At 46.8% G+C, this 16,740-nt stretch overlaps 2 protein-coding genes across 5 annotated transcripts in view; one reads left to right on the forward strand and one right to left on the reverse strand.

Annotated features, from left to right (window-relative positions):
- Positions 1-4,766: 4,766 nt before the first annotated feature.
- On the reverse strand, positions 4,767-12,621 carry Ahsa1 (activator of HSP90 ATPase activity 1). The gene is made up of 9 exons (XM_040742688.1): positions 12,400-12,621; positions 10,983-11,173; positions 8,951-9,033; positions 8,460-8,577; positions 7,394-7,482; positions 6,114-6,242; positions 5,535-5,636; positions 5,254-5,305; positions 4,767-5,159 (listed from the first exon to the last, which is right to left on the reverse strand). Exons 1-9 carry the CDS (start codon positions 12,477-12,479, stop codon positions 4,987-4,989), a joined length of 1,017 nt encoding a protein of 338 aa, XP_040598622.1. The 5' UTR covers positions 12,480-12,621; the 3' UTR covers positions 4,767-4,986.
- A 40-nt stretch (positions 12,622-12,661) lies between these two features.
- Positions 12,662-16,740, forward strand: part of Vipas39 (VPS33B interacting protein, apical-basolateral polarity regulator, spe-39 homolog) — a 28,251-nt gene continuing 24,172 nt past the window's right edge. The window contains exons 1-3 of one of the 4 annotated variants that reach the window (XM_040742685.1): positions 13,038-13,175; positions 15,344-15,440; positions 15,835-15,927. In XM_040742685.1, the coding sequence (XP_040598619.1) occupies positions 15,835-15,927 (93 nt within the window). In that variant the 5' untranslated portion in view covers positions 13,038-13,175; positions 15,344-15,440. Of the gene's footprint in view, positions 12,786-13,021; positions 13,176-13,223; positions 13,348-15,343; positions 15,441-15,834; positions 15,928-16,740 lie in introns of those variants that run through there. The other 3 variants (XM_040742687.1, XM_040742683.1, XM_040742686.1) reach the window with 3 other exon arrangements.

Consider the following 16,740-nt stretch of genomic DNA (forward strand, 5'->3'; position numbering starts at 1 on the left):
CAAGCTCCCCTTGGCTGGACTTGTGATCTCCAAGCCAACTCCTTTCCTTTTCCTAAAGCAGCTGCTCTTGGGGCTTCCTGAATGCAGGGACTAGACCTGTACCCTTGCAACAGCACCCCGCTGTCTTCCCTGGCGTTTGGGGAAAGGGCAGAGTTATGGCATGGTATATCTTAGTGTGGGTCTAAGCAACAGTCTAAATCTGTTCTGGTGCAAATAGAAAACTAATGGGCTGGAACAAAGCATCTCAGGTCATCAGATGGGAGTCAAATTCACTCCCTTTTTGTTACCTAAGAAGTTCAGGGCGTATCCAGAGTCCTAGCCCTTGGGAGGCTGAGGCAGGAAGGTTATGAGGTTTGTTATTGTTGTTTGGTTGGTTGCTTTTTGTTTGGGTTTTTTGTTCTGTTTTGTTTGGTTGGTTTTTTTGAGACAGGGTTTCTCTGTGTAGCTTGAAAGCCTGTCCTGGAACTTGCTCTATAGACTGGACTGGCCTCGAACTCACAGAAATTAGCCTGCCTCTGCCTCCCAAGTGTTGGAACTAAAGGAGTGCACCACCATGTACCAGTGTTTTTTGTTTGTTTTTGTTTCATTTTGTTTTTTGAGACAGGCTTTCTCTGTGTAGCCCTGGTTGTCCTGAAACTCACTCTGTAGACCAGGCTGGTCTTGAACTCATAGTGATCCACCTGCCTGTGCTATGCACCACCACTGTCCAGCTGGGTTTTATGAATTTTAAATTATCTCCCTGCCTATACATCAAAGTAACTTACCAACTGTCTGCCAGCTTGAATGGATTCAGGAGGTAGAGATACTAGCTCCTTATGTTAAAGGTCAAGTCCACCATGGAGAAGGTAGACTTTACTGCTGTTAGTCATTTTAGAGCCTGAAGGGACTGATGGGCAGGACGTGTCTGTCTTGAGAGGACCCCTCCCACCTCTGACCATGGTCCTTCTGCAGGAACATGCGGTTAACAGGCCTGGAAATTCTGGGAGCAGGCTCAGGGTGAGAGGGGAGCAGACCAGCTAAAAATACTAAAAATACAGGTGACCGGGAGAGCATCTTGAGTTACTTACTGAGACTCTGTTACCCCCCAAAACAAAACAATAGATGCTGGGGGTGTTGCTCAGTGGTACAGCATCTGCATAGCACGCATGAATCCCTGGATTCGGCCCCCAATAACAAACACATGACACAGGTCTATTTTGTTTCAGACTGGGATCTTTCTGGCTTGTCCAGGCTGGCCTCCATCTCTTTGGCTCAAGTGAGTTTCCCCTTCCACCCTCTGCATAGCGTGGGCTACAGGCATGGTCTGCCACCTTCTGCTTGTTTTAATTATGTTTTAGCAGAAACTCTAAAAAACAAACAAACAAACTAGAAACATCCCAGCTTCTCTCCGTAGGCACTGTCAATTCAGCTCCTTCCTGAATTGACCCTTAAACATCATCAAAATCTAATCAATACCCACTGGTTGTCTATTGGGCTCTACATGCCTCACTAAATTGCTACCACGTTGAGCCCCAGGTGAGAGAAACGAAAGAAATGAAAGAGAGGATGTTGGGAGGCTTGCAGGCGAGTAGCCAGTCAGCTATGAAATAAGTGTTTATTCAAGCTATGCAAAGGGGAAAGAGGCCCTGTGCAGGTGGCTACCGGTTTATGGAACACCTGTGCAGGGGGAAGCACCAGTGGGGCGGTCGCTGAACCTCTAAAGGGGTGGCTTAGGAGGGACTTGAAACCAGAGAAGGCCCTTCCTCTTTAACTCAGCCTCATGTCATGTACCTGTCTGACTCAGCCACTGCGCACCCGCACCCAGCAATACGAGCCCCGTGAATACCGCCACTGTGTAGCCCCAGCTGCCAAGGTAGTGTTGCTCCCTCTCTCTCTCTGGTTTTGCTTCATGCAGGCCCCCAGGCTAGGCAAGGCAGATAAGTGGGAAAGAGCCAGCAGCAGCACAGAAGTAGGTAGGTGGTCCAAGACCGGAAGCCTCTGGATTCCTCTACTACAGGTAGATTATAGTCCCATGTTTGAAGTGCTCCTAAAGATGCAATCCTGACACTAGAGTGATCTAAGACACAGACATGCAAATGTGTTGGAGCACACATCTATACTTAAGAAGTCAGAATCTCTATAGTCTGAGATTCTGTATTCAACAGGTTCCCCCAGGCATGGAAACCTGGAAACCTGTTGTTCTGGGGGTTGCAATTTGAACTAAACCAGTATGTTATAATATCAGTTTTGAGACAGAATGTCATTGTGTACCCCTGGCTGTCCTGGAACTCACTGTGTAGACCAGGCTGGCCTCAAACTCAGAGGTCACATACCTCTGCCTCCCCAGCACTGGAATTAAAGGTGTACACCACTACCCAGCTCTTAGTAGTCATTTTAAGGGAAAATACCTGAGGTTGGTTGCAAGTCCAGAAGTCAGTAGACACTAGGTGTTGTCAAGTGCATTCTTTTTATTTAGTTTTTAAAGACATGGTCCCTTCTGTAGCCCTGGTTAACCTCGGGTACTTACTCTCTATGTAGACCTGGGTGTGTGGTGATTGGTCCTTCTGCCTCTGCCCCAAGAGGCGCAATTATAGGTGTACACTATCACACCCCACCTCATTCACGCCTTGCATAGAATCACAAGGTACCTGTTAGACCCATTTTATAGACGGGGACATTTGCCTTGTTGGCTAGGAAGTGGAATATTCACCATTCAAAACATGTCGGTGGTTTTATTTTTCACCATGGCATCTTGGAATCAGAATCTAACTGAAATGTTACTAGTGACAGCAGTCAGGAACTGGCTGGGGCTATGAAGCTGACATCCGACAGGCACGCTGGTGTGTTGGGTTTTAATAATCATCTCTTCACCTTTTCCTCTACACTGAAACTGAGAGACAGAGGTGGCAGGGCTCTGGGTTTTTTTGTACTGTATTAGCAAGTGCTCATTAGCCGGGCTGTGGTGGCGCATGCCTTTAATCCCAGCACTCGGGAGGCAGAGGCAGGCGGATCTCTGTGAGTTCGAGGCCAGCCTGGTCTACAGAGTGAGTTCCAGGACAGGCTCCAAAGCTACAGAGAAACCCTGCCGGGGGTGGGGTTGGGGGTGGGGGTGGGGGTGGGGGTATGCTCATTGAATTAAAGTGCACTCCAATGTCTCTATCAAGTGTTTTTGTCCCTTGCAGCTGGATGGAATGCCAATTAGGTGCAATCCTAGTCTATCACTTATTTGAATAATTTAAGTCAAGATGATCCGATCTTCTGTTTTAACTATAAAATTCTGCCAAGTCATGTAGGATTAGCTTTCGGGCCTTGTCACTGCCTAATGAGATGGGAGATGAGATGTCTTAACAGAGTGCTGATTCATGATGGGGTAGGGGTAAACTGAGGCAGGCCTGACTAGGAGTGACTGCTTACTCAGTTCCCTTTTCCCGCCATGTGGATCCTGCTAGAAAGGACTTATAGCACTTGACCTGGAGCTCAGTGCACCTGTACTCCAGAGGACACAGACCTCTTCCTTTTTCTTGGTGGCATACTAAGAGGCCTGGAATTTTCTACTCCAGGAGGGATACTTGACACACTGGAGACGCAGCTGCTTCTCTGGGGATGAACACACAAGGCAGTAGATACAAGGTTACCACCAGCTCTACTGTTAGTCTACATTCCAAATGCCAGCCATGTTCAGTCCGGCTGTTGGGATTCCTGCTCTTAACCTAAGCAGCCAGAGGCAAATATATGTTAACATATATATTAAAAGGATCACATGGCAGCATGCATCTGCAATTTCTGCACTCAGGAGGCTGAGTTCAAGACCAGCCTGTGTTATGTAGCAAGATTTTGCCTCAAAAACAAAATTAAAAGGAAAAATCCAAAGATTAAGTTTTACGAAATGGGTGACGGGGATGTCACCGGGCTTTACGAAGATCAGAGAGTCAATGCAAGTAGACTGGGACCCAGTAGCTCTCTACAAAGCCACCACTGCTCATCTTCCGCTCTATACAACCTGCACCTGTGGTCATCTCTTTGCAGAGGGGTCAGAGTTCAAGACCATCTTCACCATCTTGGTACCCACTTCCTGTACCTTGTAAGTGCTGTTTATTCCAGAGTGTTAGCTGTCCCCTATGTGTCAGTAAGTGTGAAAATAAACCAGCTCAAGAATCCTGCTGTCATCAACAGCTACTCTTTGTGCTTTTCAATTTTTTTTTTTTTTTTTTTTTTTTTTGGTTTTTCGAGACAGGGTTTCTCTGTGGCTTTTGGAGGCTGTCCTGGAACTCGCTTGGTAGTCCAGGCTGGTCTCGAACTCATAGATCCTCCTGCCTCTGCCTCCCGAGTGCTGGGATTAAAGGCGTGCGCCACCAACGCCCGGCCGTGCTTTTCAAATTTTTATTCTTTGTATGGGTGTTTTGCCTGAATGCTATCTATGGAAAACACACGCAGAGGCCGGAAATGGGGCATCAGATCCCCTGAGAATGGAGTGAAAGATGGTTCTGAGTTGCCATGTGGGTGCTAGGGTTTGAACCCTGGTTCTCTGCAGGAGTAGCCAGTATTCTTAATCACTGAGCCATTTCTCCAGCCCAACGTTTTTGAGATAGGGTCTCATATAGCCCAGGCTAGCCTTGAACTCCTAATTCTGCTTCTACCTCCGGAGTCCTGGGATTACAGGAGTACACTACAGTTCTCAGCTGTCTTTGCAGAATGGAACCTTCCTTCAGTCCCTTGTATTTGTTCAAATTCAAAACCTTCAAGGAACTCAACTCCAGGCTCCCAGTCAACAGATTATGAGAAATGCATGCTTTTAAAATTCGGTTTATTTAGCGTATGTACACATAAAAGAGAAATCACCCTCAGATCCCACCCAGCAGAAAACATGCACAAACCCAAGGTATACGTGGAAGGGAGGGGCCCCAGCCCCAAGTTAGCAGTTGGGATGGTGCAATCCTGTGAGTCACAAGCCCATCACGAGCAGGCTGGACTGAAGTGTCAAACAGGCTGGAACTTCTGCTGCTGGCCCTAGAACAAGCGAGCGCCATAGCCAAAGGTCTGTTTGATGCCCTCAAAGTAGTACCGCTGCCAGCCTTGCCTCGTCCGCTCTTCCTCAGGGGCAGGGATGCCGCGGCCTTCCATGCAAACCTCTGTCTCCCCATCCTTGTCAATGAAGGTCAAGGTGATGGTAGCAAAGTGCCCTATGGGAAGGGGGTTTTCAGATCCAGAGTTCCTGAACAGGTTTAAACCAGGAGATAGCGGTGTTTGGGGATGATGGTAGCGTGCATTACTCACCCTCTGGCCACGACTTAAACCTCCACTTCATAGCAATGTGTTTCTCAGGGACCTGGAATGATCAAGGAGCTTGGTCTAGTGAGGTACCACAGTGCACCCAACCCCAGCTGGGCAAGCCGCCTGCCTCTGTATGTGTGATTGTGTTACATGCAAGAAAACTTAAATTACAGCACCGTTTTGAAAAGTATCACAGAGGTCTTATGCTTACCCATAAAACTGAGAACCACCACTTATCTAACTGAATGGAGGTGACAACCTGGGGAGAGGTAGGAATTACTCACCAGATCAGTAAACTCTCCAGTGACGTTGCCATCAACCATGTGAAACTTCCCACCTTTGTCTGCTTCTAAGGCCGCAGGAGCATGGGTAAAGGCCTGAACCAGCTGCAGGGAAGCAGGAATTGGGATACGCACGGCTCTCAATGGGATGTGGGTGCACACCAGCTCCTCAACTCCTCCCTGGAGATTTCACTCTGCCCCTGAGGATGTTTTGTCTCCCTCTTCCTGGTCCTTTACAGACTAGGCTTGGACCTCAGGGAGAGTCTGAATCCACAATGTTATTACTTCAGGCACATACGTTTTCTTTCCTTGTTTTCCTTCCTTCCAGCTCTAGAGACATGACTTGGGGCTTGTACACAAGTGCTGTACCACTGAGCTATATACACCCACCCCTCATCAACTCTTCTAACAAGAATGCACTGGCCCCCGCTGACACGACCCCAACTAGTACACACAGAAAAAATGTGAGTGTGTGAAAATGCCCTCTGCCCACCCCTGCTAGTGTCAAGAGGCCTTGCAATTCCAATAATCAGCAGAGCCCTGCACCCTAAGGGCCCCCAGGGTGATGGCAAACTCACTTACCTCCTGGGTGGTAAACACTCTATAGAGCTCCTCTGGGGACGTCAGGAAGGTCTCTCTAAGAGAGATCTTACAAGTGGGGATTTTGACACCAACAGGTTTGGCCTGGCTTTTTGAAGGAGCAGACTTCGCCTATGAAAGGGGTAAAAGGGGTCACTTTAAAGTTGGCAAAATCTCAATTAACACAGCTGCAGGACTTAACTCATTCACCTCTCAGAAACCTGTACCTCCAATGCTAATTACTCAAAGGGGTTAAAGGGAATTTGTGCATGTACATGCTTCTGTCACAGGAGAACTCATTCAGAAACATCCTTACTGAAGATTTCCATTCTAGGACCTTAAAAAAAAGTGTGCATGCGTGTGACTGGATGTACCTGCAGAGATCACTGGATTCCCTGAGAGCAGGGAGTGCTCTTAACTGCTGAGCCATCTCTCCAGTCCCTAGGAAGTACAAGTCCTCTCGCCCACCAGACCAAGGACAAGCCAATGGTAGGCATTTCACAGCTCAGTGTAACTCTCAAACAAGAACCATCCTGAAATAACTGCATGGGGAGATTCGGCTACAGCTCAGTCGCAGAAGAGATACTCCACACACACGAGGTCCCAGTACAGAAAAGAAAGGAAAAAGAGAAACAAAGGACAGAACAACAGAGGTCGGAAAGGAAGGAAGAGAGAGACAAGGGAATGGGGAGAGGAGGAATGGCAAGCAAGCTGGACGCAGCTCTCTCTGGCGCGCTCTTCGCTGTGTTTGCTAACAAAAGGGTGCAGGGCTCTAATCCGAGAGCCAAGCTGGAACCAACAGCATTTAGCTCTAGATAAAACACGTACTTGCTCCACATGCAGAATGAATCTAAAAGTTAGCAACTTAACCTTAGATGAGAGCCTTAACAAAGAACGAACTGCCAACTCCACAGCTAGAAATAATGCTATGAGGAGCCGGCCAGTTCTAAGAGCAGTCAAAAGTCACACGATGGCTTCTCTCTGCTCTAGGGGTCCACTACCAATCAATAAAGATCAGGTTAGGGGATTGGAGAGATGGCTCAGTGGTTAAGAACACTTGCTGTTATTGCAAGGGTCTCAGCTTCCATTCCCAGCACAAGCGCTAGGTAGCTCACAACCACCTGTAACTCCAGGTTAAGGAGATTTGACACCTGTTCCTGGCCTCCAAGGTCAATAAAAAGCTCTGGCTCTGGCGTCAGACACAGAAAAGCTGCTGTGGCACACGGAGGCGGCCACTCTTCCCCTCTGCAGATGGCTAACCCATCACCTGGGATGCTGCTTACCTTGCACACCTCAGCTTTTAGTGCTGGCTGACCCACTGGGTCTACCGACTCTCCATTCACTGTGGGCAAGATCATGCCCTGAGTGAACTCTGCAAAGACAAAACCCACATTCATTTCTTAGTAGCTGACCCAGGGCATGAGACAAACGCAGTGTCATAACCAGAATTACAGAAAAGTCTGCATTCTCTCATCTCTACCTTTAGTTTATGCCCAACAGATTATCTAAGTATTATCTTAGAAAGTTTAATCCCTGATGAAAATGGAAACACTACAATGTCTTTATTCCCTTTCTTCTATACAAGAGACTCACTAGTCACAACACCAGAGTCTTGGTTCTCACCAAAAAGGATCAACTTCAAGAATGTGGTGAAGGGGGAATCCCCCAGGACATCTGATCTAACCCCTTTGGCTCTAACCAAGTCAACTTCCTGGAGGAGGAGGACCAGCGACAGTCCAGGATTACTCTCCAATAGTTGTTAGATCAGAGCTGCCTGATGGAAATATGTGTGCATCTCAAGTGTAATTTTTACTAGTATACTTAACCTAATCATGCATCTAATGCTACTCTAACATAGCTACCCTTTCAATGGCTACCAACCGTTAAAAGATTATTGATGTTCTACACCACTTTTTGGGCACTGCCTTCAAAATCCACTGAGTTTACTCCCAGTGCATCTCACTTGGGTTACCCACCATCCCCCCCCATTTTTTTTCCATTTATTTCAAGACAGGGTTTCTCTGTGTAACAGTCCTGGCTGTACTATAACTCACTCTGTAGACCAGGCTGGTCTCAAACTCACTGAGATCCCCCTGCCTCTGCCTTCCCAGTGCTGGGTTTAGAGATGCGCACTACCAACACCTGGTGGGTCAGTCACCTTTCAAGAGTTTACCATCCAACACTATTAGACAGCACAGCTCGAGCTCTTCCTCCCCCTCGCAGCTTTCAGGTCAACTTCACCCCTCACCCCCATCATTACCCATCTGCCAGGGGAGGGCAGCCCAGACCCTCAGGCAGGGTCCGGCGGTGGAAGGCAGCCTCTTCAGGCACACAGTTCTAAAGGAATACCTGTCTTGAGGGTGCTGATGTAAATCCCCACTGCTTCTCTTAGAAGTTTCACCCCTTCTTCCTTCATTAAGGCCACGAGATTTGTGTCAGGCTCATCTTTGGCAAGGCTCACACTAATCTGAGTGAGAGATCGAAAGCAGGCAATAAATGATTTAAGGGACACCGTCACGAAAGCAGGGGCTGAACAATCAGACAGCTGACGTTTCTGAAGGAAAGGCGTAGAGCTGCCACATTCGTACCGTCCCCAACTACATTCCTTCTCAACTCCTCTCTGCCAGGGCAGAGATGGCTGACGTCAGCCCATCTCCCTAGCTGAAGCAGAGATACTGAGCATGTACAGGTTGCTCTGGAAGTTTCCAAACGCATCACATAACTAGAAACTCATCTGCAGACTGGGCTTGGCCTGGACTATTAAGCGGCAAGAGGCCAACTGCCTTTCTCATCTGAGACTGCACACAGGGAAAACTCAGACAAGGAGTTAGGAAACAAACCTCCACTTCATCCACACTGTTTTCATCAGACAAATTGGGGATTTCCACATGTCCTTTGTACTGCACTCCTGACTTAGAGGTACCTGTCAAAAGCAATGCAATTCCATTAGCCTCCTCCTCTGCAGGGAAGGTCCTGCCAGAAAAGCGTCCACTCAGGCTTCTTTAAACCCCTATTCTAAGCTGCCCCTCTACTCCCAGAGAATGCTACATTCCAGAAGCAAGCAGCAGCACCCCAACGCCTTTTCAGCGTTTTTACAGCAAGGCACCGGGAGTTACACAAATCGGGCAGTAGCCCAGTTCTCCCAGAGCCTGTCTAGGTAGCCACTAGCATCAGTTCTGTTGGAACACCTGTTCTAGACATAAGCATTCATCCAATGTGACTGATATGTCAGGGAGCAACCTGATTGTGGCAATATCATACTTGCTTCTATGTGTGCTCATTGTTGAGAAACAAGTGAACACAGAAAACTAGACCCAGGTGAAGAGATACACAGAAATAAACGGAAGTTCCTAGCTCAAACACCTGTCAGGTAATGCACCATTGGTGTGATGATGCTGCCTCAGAAGACTTCTCTTCCACGATCTCACAAGAGCCCTTAAGCTGCAATCCCAGATGCCACAAACACAAGGAAACTTCAATCATAACAGTATGCATGTATTTCATACTCACCACATGCATAAAACTCTGGTATCAATTCTTAGTTTCTATATTTTAATTTTGTGTGCAAGTGTGTGCCTGTGCACCTATATGCAAGTGCCCTTAGAGGCCAGAGGCACCAGATCCCTCTGAAGTTGGAGTTATAGGTGGATGTGCATTGCAGGATGTAGGTGTCGGGAACTGAACGCCAGTCTCTCCACCCCAATTTCTTTCTTTCTTTCTTTTTTTTTTTTTTTGTTTTTATGAGACAGGGTTTCTCTGTATTGTTTTGGAGGCTATCGGTCCAGCCCGGCCTCGAACTCACAGAGATCCGCCTGCCTCTGCCTCCCGAGTGCTGGGATTAAAGGCGTGCGCCACCACTGCCCGGCCCCAATTTCTTTAATGCAAAAATGTTCCACTGATGTTTTTTTTTCCTGGGGGGGAGAGGTATATTTCTTTCCCTCTCCCTCTAGAACTTACAGCCCTTTCCTTACCTTAGCTTCCCACCTGGTAGGACTATAGGCATGTATCATGACATCTGATAAGAATTGTATTACCTTTTCTTTCCTTTTTTTCGAGACAGGGTTTCTCTGTGTAGCCCTGGCTGTCCCAGAACTCTATAGACCAGGCTGTCCTCAAACTCTGAGATCCACCTGCCTCTCGTAAGTGCTGGGATTACAGGTTTCCATCAGCACTGCCCATCAAGTACTGTATTTCTAATTCTATCCTTTCTATAAACTCTGTGGTTTCTTACTGAATGGCTGTTGCATAGCGCACTAATTTTTAGGAACATACATTAACTATGACAAAACTGACTCTACATCTTTGGGCCTCAGTTTCTCAGTATGTTATATAAAAAGGACAAGGTACAGTCCTTCCAGGCCACAATACTTTAGATATACTTTGAAAAAAAATTACCGACAGATCTATCTACTTTTATTCTCTTTACTATTCACTGGGAAAATATTCCACAAGGCCCCATTTTTTTTTATTAAGGGTATTATAGAACAGAAACTAAATTAGAAGATGGTAAAACAGTCCCAAGAAATGTACAGTGGTCTAACATGTTAAGATTCGAACTGGAGTTAAAGTGATTGAAGCTAAAACAAACAAAAAAGCCACTCCCTCTTTAAATCATCCATAAGACAATATAAAATAAACTAGCCTGAGAATCTACCATTTTATGAATTCTAACACAGAACAAGGTCCAAAGAAACCCAGAGAGCAAATAAATGCATTTGGTGTCACGCGGTAGCACCCAATAGTGCCTTCCTCCAAAGCAGCACTGTCTTTTCCCTTCAAGAGTTTGTCACTGCTCAAAACCACCTCTCCAGCAAGCCTAGGAGCAAAGGAAATGGAACTAACCCCGCCTCTGACGGCCTGGCTGATCCTTACCTGTCCAGTTGAGTTTGATGGTCCACTCGTAAAAGAAGATCAGTTTGCCTTTCCGGTTGTTGATGGACGCCTCTCCATCAAGCTTGTTCACTTCCGTCACCTCACACTTGCCCTCCTCATTTTCTACTCGAACTGCCAGGAACAGAGCTTTCAGCTTTTCTGTGGACCAATTTGAGGCATCCCTTTCTGTCCTGCAAGGCAGAAGTAAAACTAAGGGCTAGCAGTCAAGGGGAAGGCCCAATTTCCCGCAGTAAGGAAACGCAAGGCCAAGGGAAGCAGAAAAGAACAATAACGACAACAAATCCTCCAAATTCTACCCCAGCATGTCCACAAACAGGCCATTTGGGGAAGCCAACGAGAGGCAGGTGCTATACAAACTAGGGTTAGGTTCTTTCCAGTCTCAGTAGGATGATCCTTGATTATCAACATGGCGCCCCCATCTGGCCAAGAGGAAAGCTGAGACCACACTGCTGAAGCCAGGATTGCAAAAGACAGTAAGCAATTTGCTAAGAGTCCCAGTAAAACAAAATCAAAAACCAATAATGCTAGCCTCATTAGCAGTGTTCTGGCCCGTTTTATTCAGACTGCTTTCAAAGCCCTAAACATTCTATGTCCGCTAGGCAGCGTCACAAAGTCCACAAGAAAAATCAGGTCAAGTACTGTGTTAAAAGGAGACAGGGTGAGAAAAATGAGAGCTAATAATAATAATAATACTTTGCCCTTCTATTACAGCACTGCAAGCAAACGAAGCAGCAACTGAGTAAAATAAGAATTAGTGTGAGTAAAGTTCAGTTGCGCTCCAAACACTGCCTTCTACGCGACTTCCTAAAGATAAGAAAGCTTCTGAGAACGGCTAGGCTGTAAAATCATGACTGCCCGGCAACCTGGAGTTACAACAGTACTTAACAGTTCCGGGTGAGAGGTTGCATCGCGTTCAGCATCCCGAAGCTCCAAGCACCCTGCAGATAGCGTTCCAAAGCTTCTCCCGCTGGACTGAGGCAGCAGTCCCCTATGACTTTTACTCTCACTGTGCCCCACAAAACACTAACGACCACGGCTGGGGCCCGAGACCTCCCCAGCAGTCTCCCGACACAGTCGGCAGGGGTTTGGATCTCAAGGACGCCTGCGGCCACGTGTAGGAAGTATCTCCGGGCTCAGCCTGGATGCGGCAACTAGGGCGCTCTGTCCTATTCGCTCTGAAATTCCTCCTTTGGGACTCAGCGGTCTATGTCGAAGCCCTCGCCCCAACACCGCGATGGTGGCGAGGGATGGAGAGGACCCCCGCTACAGGAAGGACCCACGCCCAACCCCAGGGCAGGGCTGTTTGGGCCCCAGATCTGTCCACGCCAAGGTCCAGGGCACCTCCAAACCCTAGCCTGGTAACAGTGCTCCTGCGGCCTGTCTTGCTGGCCCTTACCAGTGCCAGTTGTTGACGTTGGTGGCGTCTGCCCGCTCCTCCACGATCCAGCGTGGGTCTCCCTCACCCCACTTGGCCATCAGCTCACTTATCGTACCGCTACCAGCTCCCAAGCAGCCGCAGCCACAGCCTCAGGACCGCTCGGTCCCAGCCGCCCGGCAGCGCCTGGAAACTACTAGAAGCGGCAGCAGCACCTCCTGGCTTGCTTTTCCCTCCACCCCCACCCCCTTCCCCGCCTTAACTTCCGGCTCCTCCTCGCTCCTACCGGGTACTTCCGTTCCGGTTCGCCGAAGAGTAGGTTTTGTGAGTTTTGGAGTTCCTTCAGACTCTCTGTTTATCTTAAAACGTCTCTGAAGACTAAGCCCTCAAACTACCAACCCTCACCGGTAGGGACACAAAATACTGGTCTCATTGTTTCCTTGGGACCTAAACCGACCCTGCTGAGCCTGATGGGAGTTGTAGTCTTGTTAAACGATCCTTCCGATAACTGCGGAAGGTCACGCTGAAAGTAAAGGATATGAGCTAGCGCGATGCGCAAGTGTTTCTGGGAATAGTAGTCCAGAAGCCCCCGGCTCACAGGGAGAGCGTAAGGATGACGGAGACCAAGGAACTACAACTTCCAGGATGCCTTGCGGCTATTCTTTTCCCCTTCTTCATCCCCTCTCGCGGGTGTCCTCTTCGGCCCCTTCTCTCTATGTCGTACAGCCTTTTTAGAGAGGCTGGTCCGGTGGCTGAGCCTGGCGCTGTCCTGAGAGGGAGGGCTCGGTGTGGAAGAGGTGAGGGTGTCCCAAGCCCGCGTCTGGGCCGCGTGTCTAGTTGAACCCACCCTTTCCGCATCCTTAATCTTACTCTGTCTTCTCTGAGGCACCCTTACATTCTCACTTCCGACCTGATTCTTCTGGTCGGGACTATTCTTGGGAGTCAGTATGCTCGGAGCTGGAGCTTCCGGTGAGCCTCAGCAGTTAGTTGATAACGCTACGTCTGGTTCTGAAAGAGCATTGTCCCCTCCAGGCTCTGGCGTTTGCCGTGGATGCCCGGCTTCCTGGAAGTTCCTCTTGTAGCCTGTCTGCTCAGGTCACGGTTCCTAAACATAGCCCTAAAAACCTAGCCTAGTTTCTAGTAGCTGGTTTCTACAGTGCCCAGAGGCAAGGAGCTCCTTTGTTGTGGGGTTTTGCTCTTGTCTTTTTTTCTTTTTTTAAAACGGGTCTCGTTTTCCTTTTGGCATGGTCCTGTTCACCTCTGTAGTCTGTCGCCTTACCCCCTGTGGGCTCTCAGGATGATAAGATCAAGCCTCGGAAGCCTTTTAAATCACGTTGAAGCACCCCTTTTTGTCACTCTGAACATTGTGCAGGATTGCTCTATGCCTTCTTAGAGTTAACAAATTGTTATCATTTTACTTGCCAAGTAAATCACAGTGTCTTTTGCTGGTAGAAGTTCAGATTGATACAAGGCATCCATGGCAGTAGTCTGGTTAATGGTTCTAGAAATTCTTTCCTAGGGTATTTGTTTTGTTAGCCACATTTGTGCTTCTTTGTAGATACCACTGTAAAGACCTGCTGTAGTTTTCCCAAAAGTGGTAGAAGGGCCATGAAAGGTAGCGTAGAAATAGTTAAAGGACCAGAAAAACCTAGATTGTCGTTTGGACTCACAGTGATTAGTAAAGTTGTTTTCCTGGTCAGTGGGAATCCCCCAGGCCTACCCTTTAGGATCACTCTGAGGACAAATGAATGACAGTTATTTATGAAATTTAAAGATGCTAGAGACATGTATATGTTCCAAACTACACCTTCAACATTTGTGACCTGGCTTAGAATTTCTTTTAATTTTTAGGATTTCTTTTTAAATGTTTTGTTTGTTTTTGTTTGAGACTGGGAATTTTAGCTTAGTGGTAGAGTGCTTGACTAAAATGTCTGAGGCCCAAAGTTCAATTCCCACCACTGCAAAAAATAAAAAATAAATGTTTTTTTTTTTCTAGTTTTAGCTGAGGGGTCAGGATGCACACCTTTAATCCCAGCACTAGGGAAGCAGAGGCAGGGAGATCTCTGAGTTCAAGGCCAGCCTGGTCTGCATAGTGAGCAGAGTTCTAGGAACCAGGGCTACTCAGAGAAACCCTGTCTCAAAAAACAAAACCAAACACCAAATAAATAAATAAATAAATAAATAAATAAATAAATAAGTCTCTAGTTTTATCTAAGGTGCCACTTAAGATTAAGTAATAAAAGCTAAGGATGGACACGTTAGCTTTCTATCAGGCAGTAAGCACTTTGCATGTATTTTCTAGTTTAGTCATTCTTTTTTGTTGTTGGTTTTTTTTGAGACAGGGTTTCTCTGTGTAACAAATAGCTTTGGCTGTCATGGAACTTGCTCTGTAGACCAACTGGCCTTGAATTCACAGAGATCCACCTGCTTATGTCTCTTGAATGCTGAGATTAAAGGCCTGTGACACCACTGCCCGACTAGTTTATGCCCATTTTACATGAGATAAGACATGTCGGTAAGGTATTGAATACCTAAAATATTGTAAGGTTAAATGTTTATTTTCTGCTAGGCATTTTGTTAGGTTTTCTGATACTATTTATTCTTCACTATAAGCCAGTAAGGCAAGATAGTATTTCTCCAAGGCTTAGAAATAGAGCCATTTGCCTTTTGACTCTGAGACCCTGTAGCCAATCAGGTGCTGTGGAAGTTTTGGTATTTAGTTATTGGGTTAAACCAGTTTTCACTCTTACCCAGTTGAGTTAAAAAAAATTGTTTTTGCAGAACAATACCTAATTTTAGAGCAGTTATGAGAAGAATTTGGGATCTCTTGGCTAATTGTCTATATTTTCTTTCCTTGGTCATGATCCCAAAAATTGGACCCACAATTGGCCAAAATAATCATGAGTTGATGATGTAGACAAGATAATTCTGATTATTTTAGTTGTTTTCCCTTCATTTATGGCAGGTACTGAAAGAGCATACAGCGAGAGAAGGACATTTGTTGACAATGACCAACTATAGTGTTCCCAGAACTTAGAAGAGTTTCTCAGAGGTGGCACTTGGTAAATACGTTAGTAAATGAATTCACTTGTCCCATTTGGGGTGAGCTTCGGCTGATCTTTTTTATGTTCGATAAAAGATGACAACTCCTTAGAGCATTTGCCACTCTTATAGCATCATCCTCTTTGCTTGGGTAACCTCGCTCTAATGTGATCCTTCAAGAGGTAGGATGTCCTGCACTTTATAGTTCTCATAACAAACACCCACGAGTATTTGAACACAATAGGGGTTCTAGGAATGAATGTTTTTGTCTAATTGGGGCATGTAACATGATCTGACGAGTCGGACTCTACCAGATTCTTTTTTTTACATCCCTTATTTCTGGGAGCAGTTAGTAATATAACATTTTTTGGTGAGACCCGAAAGAGATCCATGCCTATCTTCCTTTCCCTCCAGATGAACCGGACAAAGGGGGATGAGGAGGAATATTGGAACAGCTCCAAGTTCAAGGCTTTCACGTTTGATGATGAAGATGATGAGCTCTCACAGGTAGATATCCACAAGTGCGAAGAATTATACCTAACTTCTGATGCCTCTCTAAAATTTCTCCTCATCTCCAGTATGCTCATAATGTCAGGTAGATCTTCGGTGTGTTAGTCAGCTTTCTACCCTCCCGTGAACACCCAGCTGATCCAGAGAAAAAGCTCAGTTTTCAAGGCTTACATTACCGGTGGTTAGCTTTGTGCTTTGGACCTGGGATAGGAATCACATCATGGTGCATCACATGCTAGAACGAAACTGCTTACCTCATGACCAGAAAGCAAAGAGAAATAGGACACCTTGGGGTCCCACAATCCCCTTTGTGAACAGCCTTCCAATGGCCCAAGGATCTCCTACTGAGCTCCACTTCTCAGATTCTGCCGCCTCCTCCTAGGGCATCCCTGAAGACCAAACTATAGAGGCCTTTTGGGGACCTTCAAAATCCAAATTAATAGTGGCCTATGAGATGAGATGACTCAGCCAGTAAAGACGCTTGCCACAGCCTGGTAACTTGAGTTTAGTCTCCAGAACTGACTCCTTAAAGTTGCCTTGCTTTTTCTGTTGCTGTGACAAAAACAATTACCAAAAGAACTTAGGGAGGATATGACTTATTTCAACATACAACTCTCTGGTCATACTCCATCACTGAGGGAAATCAGGGCCAGAACCTGGAGGCAGAAACTGAAGCAGAGGAGTGCTGCTTACTGGCTTGCTTACCCAGCTTTCCTGTAGCGTCCAGGACCTCCAGCCCAGGGTGGCACTGGCCACAGGCCAGTCTGGTAGGGGCATTTTCTCAGTTGAGTTTCCCTCTCCCTAAGTGCC

Source organism: Mesocricetus auratus, unplaced genomic scaffold (assembly GCF_017639785.1).
Source record: "Mesocricetus auratus isolate SY011 unplaced genomic scaffold, BCM_Maur_2.0 Super-Scaffold_15014, whole genome shotgun sequence".
NCBI lineage: Eukaryota > Metazoa > Chordata > Mammalia > Rodentia > Cricetidae > Mesocricetus > Mesocricetus auratus.

Bases quoted from the DNA above. Each gene is read 5' to 3' on its own strand.
- Ahsa1 (XM_040742688.1), bottom strand. From the start codon at position 12,479: ATGGCCAAGTGGGGTGAGGGAGACCCACGCTGGATCGTGGAGGAGCGG. The intron at 9,034-10,982 runs GTAAGGATCAGC...TGCTTTTGACAG, and splicing joins CATCAAACTCAACTGGACAG to GTACCTCTAAGTCAGGAGTG. The intron at 5,160-5,253 runs GTGAGTAATGCA...CCCTTCCCATAG, and splicing joins GTTTAAGTCGTGGCCAGAGG to GGCACTTTGCTACCATCACC.